Source organism: Chaetura pelagica, unplaced genomic scaffold (genome assembly GCF_000747805.2).
Source record: "Chaetura pelagica isolate M959 unplaced genomic scaffold, ChaPel_1.0 scaffold142, whole genome shotgun sequence".
NCBI classification, from domain to species: Eukaryota; Metazoa; Chordata; class Aves; order Apodiformes; family Apodidae; genus Chaetura; species Chaetura pelagica.
In genome coordinates, this window is record NW_009952973.1 from 7,822,958 (window position 1) to 7,836,792 (window position 13,835).

General features: G+C 36.3%; 1 protein-coding gene across 1 annotated transcript in view; it reads right to left on the reverse strand.

The window, feature by feature from the left end:
* Positions 1-5,793: 5,793 nt before the first annotated feature.
* Positions 5,794-13,835, reverse strand: part of NEK1 (NIMA-related kinase 1) — a 43,288-nt gene continuing 35,246 nt past the window's right edge. The window contains exons 31-35 of the mRNA XM_009996000.1: positions 11,697-11,851; positions 10,666-10,877; positions 8,446-8,579; positions 8,062-8,194; positions 5,794-6,042 (exon numbers count right to left, since the gene is read on the reverse strand). Of these exons, the coding sequence (XP_009994302.1) occupies positions 6,029-6,042; positions 8,062-8,194; positions 8,446-8,579; positions 10,666-10,877; positions 11,697-11,851 (648 nt within the window). The 3' untranslated portion in view covers positions 5,794-6,028. The remainder of the gene's footprint in view (positions 6,043-8,061; positions 8,195-8,445; positions 8,580-10,665; positions 10,878-11,696; positions 11,852-13,835) is intronic.

Consider the following 13,835-nt stretch of genomic DNA (forward strand, 5'->3'; position numbering starts at 1 on the left):
AAATTAGGTTTAGAAACTATTACAAAGTGGTTTAAATTACAGCTCCATCTGTTACACCCCATCCTTCTGATGGGGATTGCTTTCACTGTGGCAGAATAAGCAGAATGGAAGATGTGTTCATACCCTCATCAGCTGCAGCTCAGAGTCTGGTGATTTGGCTCAAACCCATCTTCTCAGCAGTCTAATCAATGCTGCTACGCTTTGTGCCGAAGCATGAGGATGGGCACACGTTTCATTCTGCTGGTCTTGATAATCAGCAGAGGGAAAGAACAGACAGCTGAGAGCAGGAGCATCTTAACAGATGACAAGGTCATTTGACTAAAGCTTTTTTTAAGTTTTACTGAGAGGAGGGAGGCCTTATGACTGTGCTCATCCATGCTTCCCTATTGTATATATGGCTAGATACTGGTGGGTAATCTGACCGTTACTGATTTAAGCGGTAGTTGCTCTATTATCACTGCATGGTTAACAAAGGTCACAGGCCAGGATGCAACGGTGCTCACTTTCTCAGCTGGCAATGCTTAACCCCCCTGTTAGAGTCAGAACTCGCTGTAGTCTCTTCCTGGACAAGCAAGATTTCCCAATGTAGAGATTGCAATAGTGGTCACCCAAGGAAGGGAGTCCCTGCAGTGAATTAAGTGAATACAGTGAATGAAGTTTTTTGGGGCACTGTGATCATTAACTGATGTACTAAAGTCCATCGTGGAACAGAATGTACAATTCAGTGCAATCAGGCTTTTCAAGAGCTGAAAAAAAATGCTGTATTTTTAATAGCTAGAAATCACATTAGAGGTTTTTACTGCTGTGGAAATAATTCTCTGTGTTTACTATTAGTGAAATACAAATACTACTAAATAAGAGTTTAAAACTATTAAGCATGAAAAAACCAAAATATACTAAGATTTCTTAGAATTAAAAAAGCATAGAAGTGTTGAGTCTGTGTACTCTTTGAAGAAGCTCAATTGCCATAATCTTCACCTTTTGATTTCCTCTTACATAGTTCAAAGAACATGACTCAAATACTCCAAACTGCCACTTATCATAAAACTAATTGAGCTACAGTAATGGCAGTTTAGATGCATTTTATTACTGTCTTTTAGACATCTTTTTCAAGAGCTGTTACAGCTCAATACAGAGGAAAGAAACAGAGTTTAGAGGAAGTATAACAGCTACAGCAGTTTATAAAAAGGAGACTGACCAACCCTTTAAGCAGTGGTCATGTTGATATAGCTCCACAACAGATAGAGCTCTAGCTCCTACTAAGTGGCATCTTAGGTTTTCTGTCTTTTCTGTATCCCCATCAAATAACTTAAAAAAAAAGACTACGTACCTTACTTTTGTAAAACTACTCTGATAGCATTTAGAATTGTTCTAGCAGCAATAAAACAAACAGCTGATCAGAAAGGTGATAGAAGGAAAAAATATCATCCTTAAAGTATTGCTTGAGATTTAAAATTTTTATTGAGAGCTAGAACTGCAGAGGTTGTGTCAAAAATTTGACTATGGGGAAGTTTTACCTTATAGTGAGAGTGGAGCAAAAATGCATACTTCATCTATTCCCCTAGAGATGAGATTATTGTCAGGACTGTCTGCAGGATACAGCAAAAATGAGCGTATGTCAAGGACCTGATTATGGTTGCATTACCCTCTGAGCATGTCTGCATCAGCTTGAGCCACAGTGCTATTTAAAACTGAGCAGTATTTTCTCCTGGCTGACTGCAGTCCCTAAGAGAACATCCATCAGCCAAGCAGAAGTGACTCGTGCAACACCCCAGCCTCACACTTGATACAGTCAACCTCAGGGATGACTTGTGAGAGAACTGTCACAGACATCCTGAAACTAAGCAAATGGTACCTTGCTGGAGTTTCCCCACTGTGCCACCCACCTCGTTTTGGCTTTTGTTGTGCAGCTGATGTGAAAAAAACCAACAACTCTCCAAGTCTTTTGCTCTGCGAGTTTTCAAACCATACTGTTAAAGAGAGCTAATGGAATTAGCTAAATCCCATCTTGGTTTAAAAATGCCTTGGAAATAAAATCTGAAAGAGTGCACCAAATCAGAGGTGCTCAAGGCAAGCAACTTAGCAGGAGCAACTGGACTCCTATATATGTATCTCACAAGTAACTAGAAATTAATGTGTCTTTATGGAAGCAGTTCAATTAAGGTTTGAGTTGCAGAAGAAGTGTTTTTAAGGCTCATGCACAAGACGAGCCTTCAAAGTGCTGTTTGAATTGAACTCATCTGCTCAGCTGGAAAACATCAACTTGGAAGTGCAGTTCCAGTGTGTATTGCATTAACACACAAATTTAATTTAAAGGAATAAGCTCTTTGCTGACTTCAGTATGTAAAATCTGCAAATTGCTCAGTCTAAACTGCTATGATAAAAATAGCAAAAAAAAATGTTCTAGAAATTGTTTCTATTCTATGCTAACTTTGAGTCTATGTGACTTGTGAATAAGTGTTAAAACTTGAGAAAGCACATTATTATTTTTAAGAAAAACATTTTAAAGGATTGAAAAATCAAATTTCTGTTGTCTGTGGTTTATCCCTGTTATTAAAATTATGTAGAGCCCAAGTTCATATAAGCCTTAAGGTGCTTTTAGTGGAAAGGCTGAAGTCCAATCAGAAGTTTAGTCAGGGGCCTGCTTCTAAATCACCTCTGGCTGAGGGAAAGACCAATATAGAGTCCAACCATACGCAACATCGTAATGGTGCTAAAAGTGTCATATTTTGTTTTATTTAAATTTGCATCTAGTCATTTGGGGAAACTGGACATGGTGTGCCATCTTCTCCTCCTGTGCCCCAGGAAGAGGCCCGTGAGGAGTGGGTGGCTGATATAGGCTGGGGAACTGTTCTCAATCTAAAGGCTCGTTGCCCAGGCCTGTGAGTTCTATCTACATATTTTTGGGTATTTTTTATTTGTAAATTATTCGTGAATTACGTTTTGTAAACAAACTAAGTTTTGTATTTACATGTAGGGTTTTCAGAACATGACATCACACAAGGAAATACTCACAAATCACAGAACTTCAGAATTTCCATGGCGATTCATCCTCACTATCTAGCAACTTCAGAACCCTACCTAGAGCTCTAAGGTTGCCCCGCATCTTTCGCAGCAAAGTGTGATCTGCACGGGGCCTGGTCCGGCGGGTGCCCTGGCCCCAAGTGCTGCCCCCCGGTCACTGCCAGGCACTACCACTGCCCCCTGACAAACCGGCAGCCTGGGGATGTGTTCTAAACACTAAGAACCCCACAGTTAAGCGCTTGAACTGAGGACTGTCAGTTTTGAAAGGGTGTAGTTTCTCCTGCAAACAGATGTGACTGAACAAACCCCCTCCAAACAATCTTACTAAACATTTTTTTAAGTTTTCAGCAGATTGAGGCAAGGCTGTAAAGCTTTAGAAAACAACAGCTTGTAGAGAATGCAGGTTTGAATAAATATAAAGGATTTATGTGCAAATCGGATCAAGATGGAAACTGAAGCACTAAAAGCTGAAATGAGAATTACTGATAAATGATGTAGATGTCACAAGAACACAGAGACGTTTGTCAGGAATATGGTATACACTGGAACTCTGTTTCAATCAGCCATTCTCTTACCTGACCCCAGACACCTTTGTGATGTTTTGGTTCACCTTGCCCAACCAGGTAATACATTGTCCTGAAATACCTTCTAGTAGCAAGGTCAAATATGCACTCAAAATTGAGTAAATTGAAGAGAAACAGCCTCTTCAGACTCTCTTCTTCAAAAAAATATTTCAGGCATCAAATACTGGAGGTAGAATTACTGTACCTATTCAGCTGAAAACAAAGCCAGGTAACAGCCAAGACTCCATCTTACTCCTGCCAGAGGCCAGGAGGCATCAAGGTATCAGGAGAGTCCAGTGCTGTGGATTACAGACATATCTGCAGGGTAGCACAATAGAACATTATGGGTTTGGGTTTCCAGGCTGTTCTTGGGGGGTTTTGGGAAGGGTGTACAGGTGGATTTTTTGTTTGTGGTTGGTTAGCTGGTTTAAGATTCCTCATCTGAACTATAGTTGGCTTCAGGGGTTAAGAGGAAAGACTGAGGACAGGGATATAATGTGAAATAAGTTTACAGAGTATGTTTTGTGCCAAAAATACCATCTCAATTTGCTACTAGGATTAGAAAAGAAAATTTGTTACAGTGCGTGTACTATGAATGCAAACCAAATGCTCAACCAATTTCCCTTCCCCCAAAATGTGAGCAAGGTGTGATTCGAAAAGCAAACCTGAAAAATGAAAATAATGCAGACTGATTCTTTCTTCAGGTCTTTATAGTGTATTTGCTAAATTTCATGGATGATGCATCATCTCTTATGAGGATCATACTATTCAGCAGTAGTTTTAAGTGGAATGGAGAAAGAAACCTAGTGAAAAGCCTCAAAATTTATGGTGGAAAAAAACCAAAGAGAAGCAGCATAGGACGGAAACAGCCCTGTTTCCAACAATGTCCATAACTTTCTCGTCAGATGAAGCAAGAGGCATTTATCAAGTAAACAAGGATATACAAAATTTAATATATTAAAAGGCATTTATGATTATTAATTTTATTCTCATCACAGGTTCCCAAGACAGAGCTGAAACAAAGTAAGTTTAATCTATCTTTAAGAATTGGATGTAATTAAAAAAAAAAATAACACTTTCCAGTGGGCAAAATTTTAATCACCATAAAACATTTATACAAAAATCATGTACATATTTTCATAGTTCTAAATAAGATATATATGTATACTTGATTTTACTTTGTGGCAAAATAACATTCTGACAGTTTTAGATTGTGCCTGGCTGTAGCTGAAAAAAAAATGAATAAAAAAGTTTTCAAGTAGGGCAGCTCAAAGTTTGACAGTTCATTAGATTTGTAAGAAGAGACTTACTGTATTGGTAAGCCAATAAAGGTGTTCCAGAGATGAAGACTGCAAAAGAGCAGCATACCTAATGTCTGTGCTGTATAGAACTACTTTGACAGGAGGAAAACAGAAACACAGGTTAGGAGAAACCTGTTTTTTCTTTCAGGGAGACGGAAATAAAGCTACAAAACATGAGACAAAAGATGAGAAGTATTACACAGCACTTGTGCCTGCAATATTTCATTTTCCCCTGTGGCTGCTGGAGCCATGAACATGACACTAAGAATTTAAAGACAACCTGGAAAAAACCCATTCCTTTCAATTCAACAGTTTACTTACTATATTATCATTGACCAGAAAAGAGCTAAACGCTTGTGATTTTGGGAAGGGGTTGAGGAAGAGGAAAAAATATTTGAAAAAAGTGTTCTACCTCCAAATTCATTTCACAGTCTCAAAAAATCCCAGATATTTCATTGATGACTGCAGTACCAGTTCTCCCTAATTTAGAAATGCCACTAAGATATTTCAGATTACACTGGTTCAAAAGTGACAGTAGCCTTCAACTTTAAAACACAGTTTTTTTAAAATTAAGACAAAAGTTAAAATACTGAAATTGGGCCACTAGATTAAGATGCTATTAAAATACAACGATGAGGGTCAATAAAAATGAAGTAATGTCTTTATGTAAAGAGAGGCTATTTTAAGTAGGTAAGTGAATAGCTATATATGTGGGTACTTCCACAACACAGTAATGCTTCAATTGCTCATCCACACCAGCCAACGGCTGATATGACAGAAACTCTGTTTGGTATTATAGGTCTAAGTTTTGTATCAGGACATCTACAAATATTCCTTTCTATATTTATTTTGGAATTTGAGAGATTACAGGTTTGGAGGTTGTTTTATTTTGTTTGTTGTTTGTTTTTTTTATTTTGAGCATGTAATACTTAATGAACACATACACAAGTACACACACAAGAGAAGTGTATCTCAGTTTTAAAAGGCATGTTCCTCCTCTTTTTCATACTATCAACATTCTTTTTTGAAGTCTTGCTTCTCCTGCCCCATATTACATTCTCTGCTACAATTTGCTATTCAGCTGTGCAGACTTCAAACACTGGTATGTAGTACAGCATTAATGAATTTCCTGAGTCAGGTTTATTCATCATTATCTGTAAAAAGGAGAGGGGGAGACAGGGTGAAAAGGAGCAAACACACACCACATCAAGCTGGGGTTACAAAACAACTAGAAACTGCACTTTAGTAAGCAACAGGACAATAATTCACTAAGTCATTCACCAATGAGGTGACTGTTACCAAAACTGCCTTGAAAGCACCATGTGTACAAACAATGAACAACACATCATCTTTCCTGGATTACTGAATTTATTTTCAACTCGAGAGGCCTGCTTCAGATAGAACAGTCCTCTTAGTAAAGTGCAGTATAGATTTTTTTCTAGCTTTTCTTGTTTGAAGAGTATGTATCTTTTGAGACAGAAGCTCATTAACTTGCTTCTGACTGTCATTTGTCCTCTATTTACCTTTATTAGCATAGAATTTTTTCTTTAAATGTCTGAAATTTGAAGAACTACTTTAAATGTAGTTCTTTATGTACTTAAGTGTCTAAACTGTAAAGAACTACTTTTTGTTCACATTTTTGAAGTCTATCACAGATTTGAAAAATATGGAATTAGAACTGAAGTTATTAAAAATAGCTACTTGTTAAACAGCATTTTGCAAGATCAAAGTTGGCTCATTTTGATGGGATTGACTCATACAACAGTTTGCAATGTATATGCCAACATTTCAGCAAATTGTCATGTAGGCATTTTTGTACTAGGTTTAAAATATGCTTAAGACTAAGTGGCAAGGAAAAGAAAATGGTAACACTACAGTTTCCATTTTCTTCTTGTTCTATATTGCCAGTCCTTTGGATACTTGAAAAATGAACTACTACAATGTATCTTTCAAATTCTGTTATTAAATCAATAAACTGTGGTTGAAAAAATATTTTTAAGATACTTTTCTGTCATATTTTTTTAAGCAACGTGAAAACATGGTACTGGTTGTTCTTACTGAGTAGGTCAGATACTTTTCTGTCATATTTTTTTAAGCAATGTGAAAACAACATGGTACTGGTTGTTCTTACTGAGTAGGTCTGCATCAGTAGCAAGTAAGAACTGATAAAACCTATTTGTATTAGAAATTAACTTTTTTAGTGATTATATTTTTAAAACTAGTTTTTAAAATGTTTTTCCTTCCAAGCCTTCATGTAAAAAAATCACAGAAAGCCATATCTTATCTGACCCTCTACTCACTGCTATTGCAACACATTTGTAAATGAATTTAAAAGATGCAGAAAGTAGATGTTTATTAACATGCATTAGAATATTTTTTTCAAAATCGGAATACATTAAATAGTGATTGTTGTACATATTTCTAAAAGCAATATGTAATGCTTCTGATTTTATACCAATTTTAGATTTTTTTTTTCCTCTCTGGTAAAGTCTTTCATCATTAGAAATCTAAAATTACATAACTGCAGCTAAATTTTTTACATGATTGGTAGTGGTCTGTGTGGTGTTTTGTGTCGTAGAGTGACACTTAAATACCAAGGAACTATCAGTCTCTGCCTAGTCATCTGTGCTAAGCTAGGCAGGGCTCTCAAACAAGGTAAATTATTTTCATGTATTACTGAGTCACTTAAAAACTAAGATGGATGGAACCCCCACATCAAGTTCTTCTGAAAAATTACAATGACAGGATAAAGAGCCACATTTTCAGACAAGTAGAACTTATCTGAAAACTATTACTTTAGCTAAAAATTCATTAATTCTTAAGATAAAACTGTTTTTTCTTCTTAAAGCTTTATTCTAGACTTCCATATTCCCACTCTATGTGTTTTACAGAAATTAAATAATAATACTGCACCTTTCATAAGAGAACTATTGTTACAGTTGACTGTGCACATACTATTCAACCAGAGTGGTCAGCATGCCTAATCCAAGTTTGCCACATTTTGTTGCAGGAATAAAAAATGCCCCTTGTTGAAAAGTGAAAAAAGTATTTTTTCAGTATAGCAAATAAATATCACAAAGCACAGATATGTTTAAAAAATATATTAGAACCTATTGTATATGACTGAAAAGGAATATAAGAAAAGCCATCATTGCTGGACAGAGTAAGATTACCTTCCTGGTAGGCTCCGTCTGCCATCACCAGGTGAAGTATTTTGGCATACAGGTGTTTGTGTTCATTTCCAAGAATAGTCTGAACTATGGTGGAACAAATATCAATGTTTTCATCTTCATCTTCGTGGATAGCCTAGGAGAAAGGAAAACCCATGTTGCCCAAGTTAAAATGGTTACAGAATTAAATAGTTCCAATTAACTAGTGCAATTCATGGTTAAACATCAAGTTTTCCACTTTAATACACTGTTAATATTCTCTATTAATATTTTAGTATGTAGAAACAGAATAAAAGTCTCAGTATTGATTCTAGTCACACAGTGCAATTAGCTACTTGTACAGTAAACAGCCCTAGGTACATGTTTCTTAAAATATTTTCCACAAACCTTTATTTTCTCATAAACTTCAATGAATTTATCAAAGCCTATTTCCTGCTCCAGGTTATATCTCAGCTCCTCCAAATGGCTGAAGATACTGTCACATTCTTCACACTCACTGGCAATCTCTCCATCACTATTATCTGTAAAGAAAAAAATGAGTAAAACCCCCTCAGTTTTCCTACATTCTTCATGTTGTTTCTATGTCCATAGATTTGATATCCACACAGACCTCAAAATGTCAAGAAAGCAGGTATGCTCTGATGCACTAATCCATGTTGGCAGATGGTCTGAACAACCTGCAAGGAAACAGGAAAAGTCCCTTTCTTGACAGCAAAGACATTCTAAATCCCAAATGGGAAACATGTAGCTACTCCTCTAAAACCTCACTCTGATAGTTATCCATAGGGTTATTCATACCAAAAGAAAACAAGGTATGGTCTTAAAGCAGTCCTTTTTTTTTTTTTTAGCAAAGCAATGTTAGCAGGTCGAGTTCCATATAACCATGTTAGTAGGTCATGTTCCATATAACTATTCCACTTATTTCTGAGAAGGAAGTGATGCAGGGTGCAGTGGCTGTCCCACAGTAGGGAAAAGAGCTCTTAAATGAAGCAGCTGTCTTTTAGCAGAAAACAAAGACATGTCTGTTAAGAATCAGTGATTTAATTTCTACACCGAGATGCATCTTGTTCCATGGAGCAAGTCTAAAAAATCCTGTACTAACTTAGCCGCCAAGTTCCTCCTTCTCTGATGTGTGCATCTTCTTTGTCTAGGAAATTCAGTATGCCAATTGGTACAATATGATATGCAAAAGAAATAATGATAATTTTGCTTACAGGTGACAGATATGTTACAAACAGGTCTGTAACAGTTAAACACTTTTAATTTTAACAAAAAAGGGTTCTATTTAAAAATACAAAATAAAATCCCTATGTCCCATTACCCTAGAATAAAACACAAAGCTTTTGCCCAAGAAAAATACTTACTTAAAAAAGTATTTGAATTATGAAAGGGCTTGTTTGCCCAGGAAAAAATATACAATTTTTGGATTTCAGCAGACAGTGTTATAAAATCTTAAAAACCCCCCCCACATAGTACTGCCTCATAGGTCACAAACTTTGTGAGTTAACCTTAAAACTCTATTACTTTCAACTCCTATGTATAACTAGTAGTGTAAGCTATAATCCTCATGAAATAATATCCCTGATACGATAGTGTAAACAGTCACATCAATAAGAAACTACCACTGAAAAAAAAGAAAAAAAAGTTGTATCTGGTTTAAAAATTCATTAGATGAATTCTAATCCCATATTTAACTTCTGAATCTTGAACAGATTTGGTTTCAAGTCCTGTCCCTGTGAGTTCTGAAGGCCTTCCTCCTGCCCCCAACAATGAAACCTGCAATTCTTATGATATGTCATTAATCTACAGGGTGGGACACTGAGGCCAACTACCCTAACACCTGCAACAACAAGAGAATCAGAGAAACAGACAATACTGAATGCTATCAGTGTATAACATCAGCACTGTCAAAAAATGAATGAAAATGGCGTTGTCTAAGTTTATTTTACCTTAGAATACTTACTGGAATGTATCACGAAGATAACATCTTACAGGTATATTCATGTTTAAAATTGTCTTAAACAAATAAAAATTACACAAAAAGCTATGTTTTAGATTATTGATTTTCTGCATCTTTTTATACCTGTATTTCTAAATGCACTTCATTTTACAGCAGTAGTAAAATACTTTATTTCAACCAGAATTAAAAAAACCAAAACAGACCTAAGACACCACTGTGTATAGCTAATACAAAATGCTAAAATCCGTAATACATTTTTCTGTCTCATTTTTAGTTTGACTGCATTAATAGCTACGTTGGACTAAGGACAAGGTTGATAATTTCATGTTGCTTTTGACTGCCAGTTAAATTACTTAATTGTAGTGTAAGCTGGATCTCAGATACTCCAGTCATGTCAATTGCTATTTTTCACTCTCACACTGTAGTCATTAATTATTCAAAATATATGATATGCACAGAGTCTTCAATCTTCCTTTAAGATAAGTTTTAGGCAACTAGAGAAAAAGTGACATATAACCACTGCCTAACAATATGGTTGCTTAGATGTTGACCTTAACATTCAGGAAGTTTAAATATTATCTGATGTTTTTAAACTTCTGTATAACATCAAAAAATAACTTATAAAACAGGTATAATAGAAATCATACCTGACTGCCATTCTTCATTAAGTGCACTTTCACTGCTAGGGTTATTTTCATCTCCTTCATCCAGCTCTGTACCGTTTGTTATGCATTTGATGACATTAGCCTTTAAAGTAGATGACTCCTCTTCACTGAATTCCTCACTAGGCTGCTCCCTAAGCAATTGTTCCATTGAGGCCCGTAGTTCCTGCAAATCTGTATCTGCCTCTGCAAACATACTAGAAAAAAAGAGATACAAATTTTATATAATTCTTTACCAGACAAATGCTGTAGGAAGAGCTTATTTATTTTGTTAAGCCAACAAACTGGAAAGCCAATGTAACTGAAGGAACAAAAAAATACCCCTGATTATATTATCATGCAAGGCACAGCAAATAAAGATCAGCTAAACAGGTACCAGACTTTTTCATAAAAAGTTGATGACAGGCCCTCAATTCAACTTTGTTAGTAAGATAATTTAAAAAATCTTAGTATTCATGCACTACTATAGAGCCCTGGCAAATACAATACTCCCAATCAAGGTAAAAATGTGTCTGGAACAGAGAGATCTAGATGTCATCAGAATAGATACACCAGATTATGTTACACCTCCACACTACCCAAGCGGCAAGGCATCAGAGCCAGGGTCAGATTTTGAAGCCCCTGAAAGAATTTGTGAGACTTGAAGGACATCTCAATACAACAGTAGGGAAGATAGATGGCAAGACTCCCAGAACATACAAAGAAAGGAAATACTACAGAAGTCTTTATTTCTAGAAGAGCTTTGATCTGCTTCAGCAGAATGCATGGTGCAGAAGCCAGACAGAGTAACAGCTTGGATGGGATTTGGAGAGGAAATTCAGACAGCTATTTAAAGCAATATTAGCTTCTCAATTCTCTGGAACAAGATTCAAAGTAAATGCTGAATCAATACAGGATTTTTAAAATGTGGGTAAAAAATGCATGCTCATATGCTGTGTGTAATTGTTTGTGTCTAACTAAAAAAACCCTTGCTCTAAGGTTCCTGTTGAAATACTTGATAAACTTGATATACTCACATATCCTCAGAATCAGAGGGTCCTTCTTTGGCTTGCTCATCTTCTGTATCATCTGTTTCTAGATTATGCTGATGCTGTACATCTGCTACACTGGGAACATCAACTAAAGTTCTGTACAGTTTGTAAAGATCTGGGAGTGAACATGTTCTCAGCATCTGCAAAGGTAACAGAAAACCTGTTTGGCAATAATCCCCAAGACAGTCAGAGGCTACAAAATACTTTAAATCAATTTCAAATTAATGATGTGTCCAGCACAGATACTCAATTGCTGAACAACCTAACATCTTGAATTTTGCCTCTCAACTAAAAAGAAAGCATTGCTTCTGCCTTTGTGGGTTACAGTGACTGAAAGCTTTAAGAACAGCAGCTGACATACAAAGCCTTGGTTTGTGCCTATTTGTTCTATACCTTTGACAGCTATCTAAAGAAAAGAAACACTGCAGCAGATAAATAATATATATATGCAATTGTTTACAATGTGTGTATGTCAATGACTTACAGCTTAGAACCATTTTAAGTAGCTGACAAAGGAGTATTTTTGAAAAAGGCATTTTATTATATCTCTAGGTTGGTCACTGAAAACAGTAACTTCTATTCATGTTTGTTCAGTGTTTGCTCCTGATGAACCCCCCTAAATTTTAATGAACTAAATAGTTCCTCAGCTGTAATGTATACCAGGCCAGTGTATTCATACATATGCTTAAACATCACACCTCTGACAGCACATGGCCAGAATATTATTGACATCAAAGGAGTAACCACTCTTTTGGACCACTACCACCAAAGTGAAGGAACAATCAGAAGATTCATTTTACCCCATCATTTGAAAATTTCAAGGTATTTTGAAAAATGCTACTTTTCCTATTAGGCTACTCCTGTTAGTACACAGATCTGCCTACAGATAAGACACTGACTCTGTCTGCCCGGCTCCTTGTTAAAGGTTTCCTTAGTTTCTGGTAAGATCTGCAGCAGAGGTGTATTCAGGAAATTTCAGAAAGTTATGTTTGTAGATACTGCAAGGAAATACTGAACATCCTCTTGGTGCAACCAGATGAGGAAAGCGAATTTGTTGCTCTCTTACATCAAGTCTACTGCAGTAGTAACACCACCACCACATCTGTTGCTTTCTTCCAAGTTCTCTGCTATTACACAGAGCTCATCTGGTACTGCATTAACAATTGTGGCCAAAACGCATGCCAAATATGCAGTCCTCAGTAACATACTGAAGTGATTCATACTGATCCACTAAAGAAATTAATAATAAAGCATATTCCATTACTTCACAATCTGGTAAGGGTACAAAGAATGATCATCTTGCCCCTACTCACAGTTAGTTTTTCTATAATCATTGTCCAACTGCCAGATAAACAGCTTCATAAACTATGGAAGTTAATAATAGACATATCTCTTGAGGAATCAAAATTAGAGTAGTAAATCCATTTATGTGAATATATGGATCTGTGAACCCAAATGCAAGCTTGTCAAGAAGCTTTATTTTCCCACAGATTCAAGTGGCACTATCCCTGATATTACGATTCCTAGCAATGTAAAGACCAATAGATAGCTTTTAGCATTCAAGTATCATCAATAGTGCACCTCTTTTCATGCAGTCACAAAAAAGGGCTGGGAGTCAAAATAAGAAACATTCTTCCTCATCTGGCATTCCACCACCTAGGAAATCCTTTACTACATATTGACTGAACGCAATGCAGGTCTGCACGTTTCCAGAGAACCCTTGCCACCACTGTTTCTCCAAAAAGGAGCTGCTCTTTCATGCACTTTGCACTTCAGAACCTAGGCAAGTATTGCATATAATTTAAGAAGTCTGTTTCATCTACTAGTTCCATAACTATTCTTAAAACATTTTAAATTCACATCAAAACCATACTGCACCATCCTATGCTCATTTCACAGACTGTGAGCTGCTACTTAACCCTATGTTGCTGGTCAGGAAAGGCCTTCAGGAAAGGAGTTAGCTCCATTCACTCTTCTTCAGTCTTCCTGCTTCACAGCCAGAACCTGTGCTAGCTAGATAAATCTTACAGGAAAAATCTCAATCACTTGGTTGCCAGAAATGACAAGATATCTTTGTTGATCTGTTACGTGTTTGTGTTTATGGTGACTAAGTAGCAATATGCC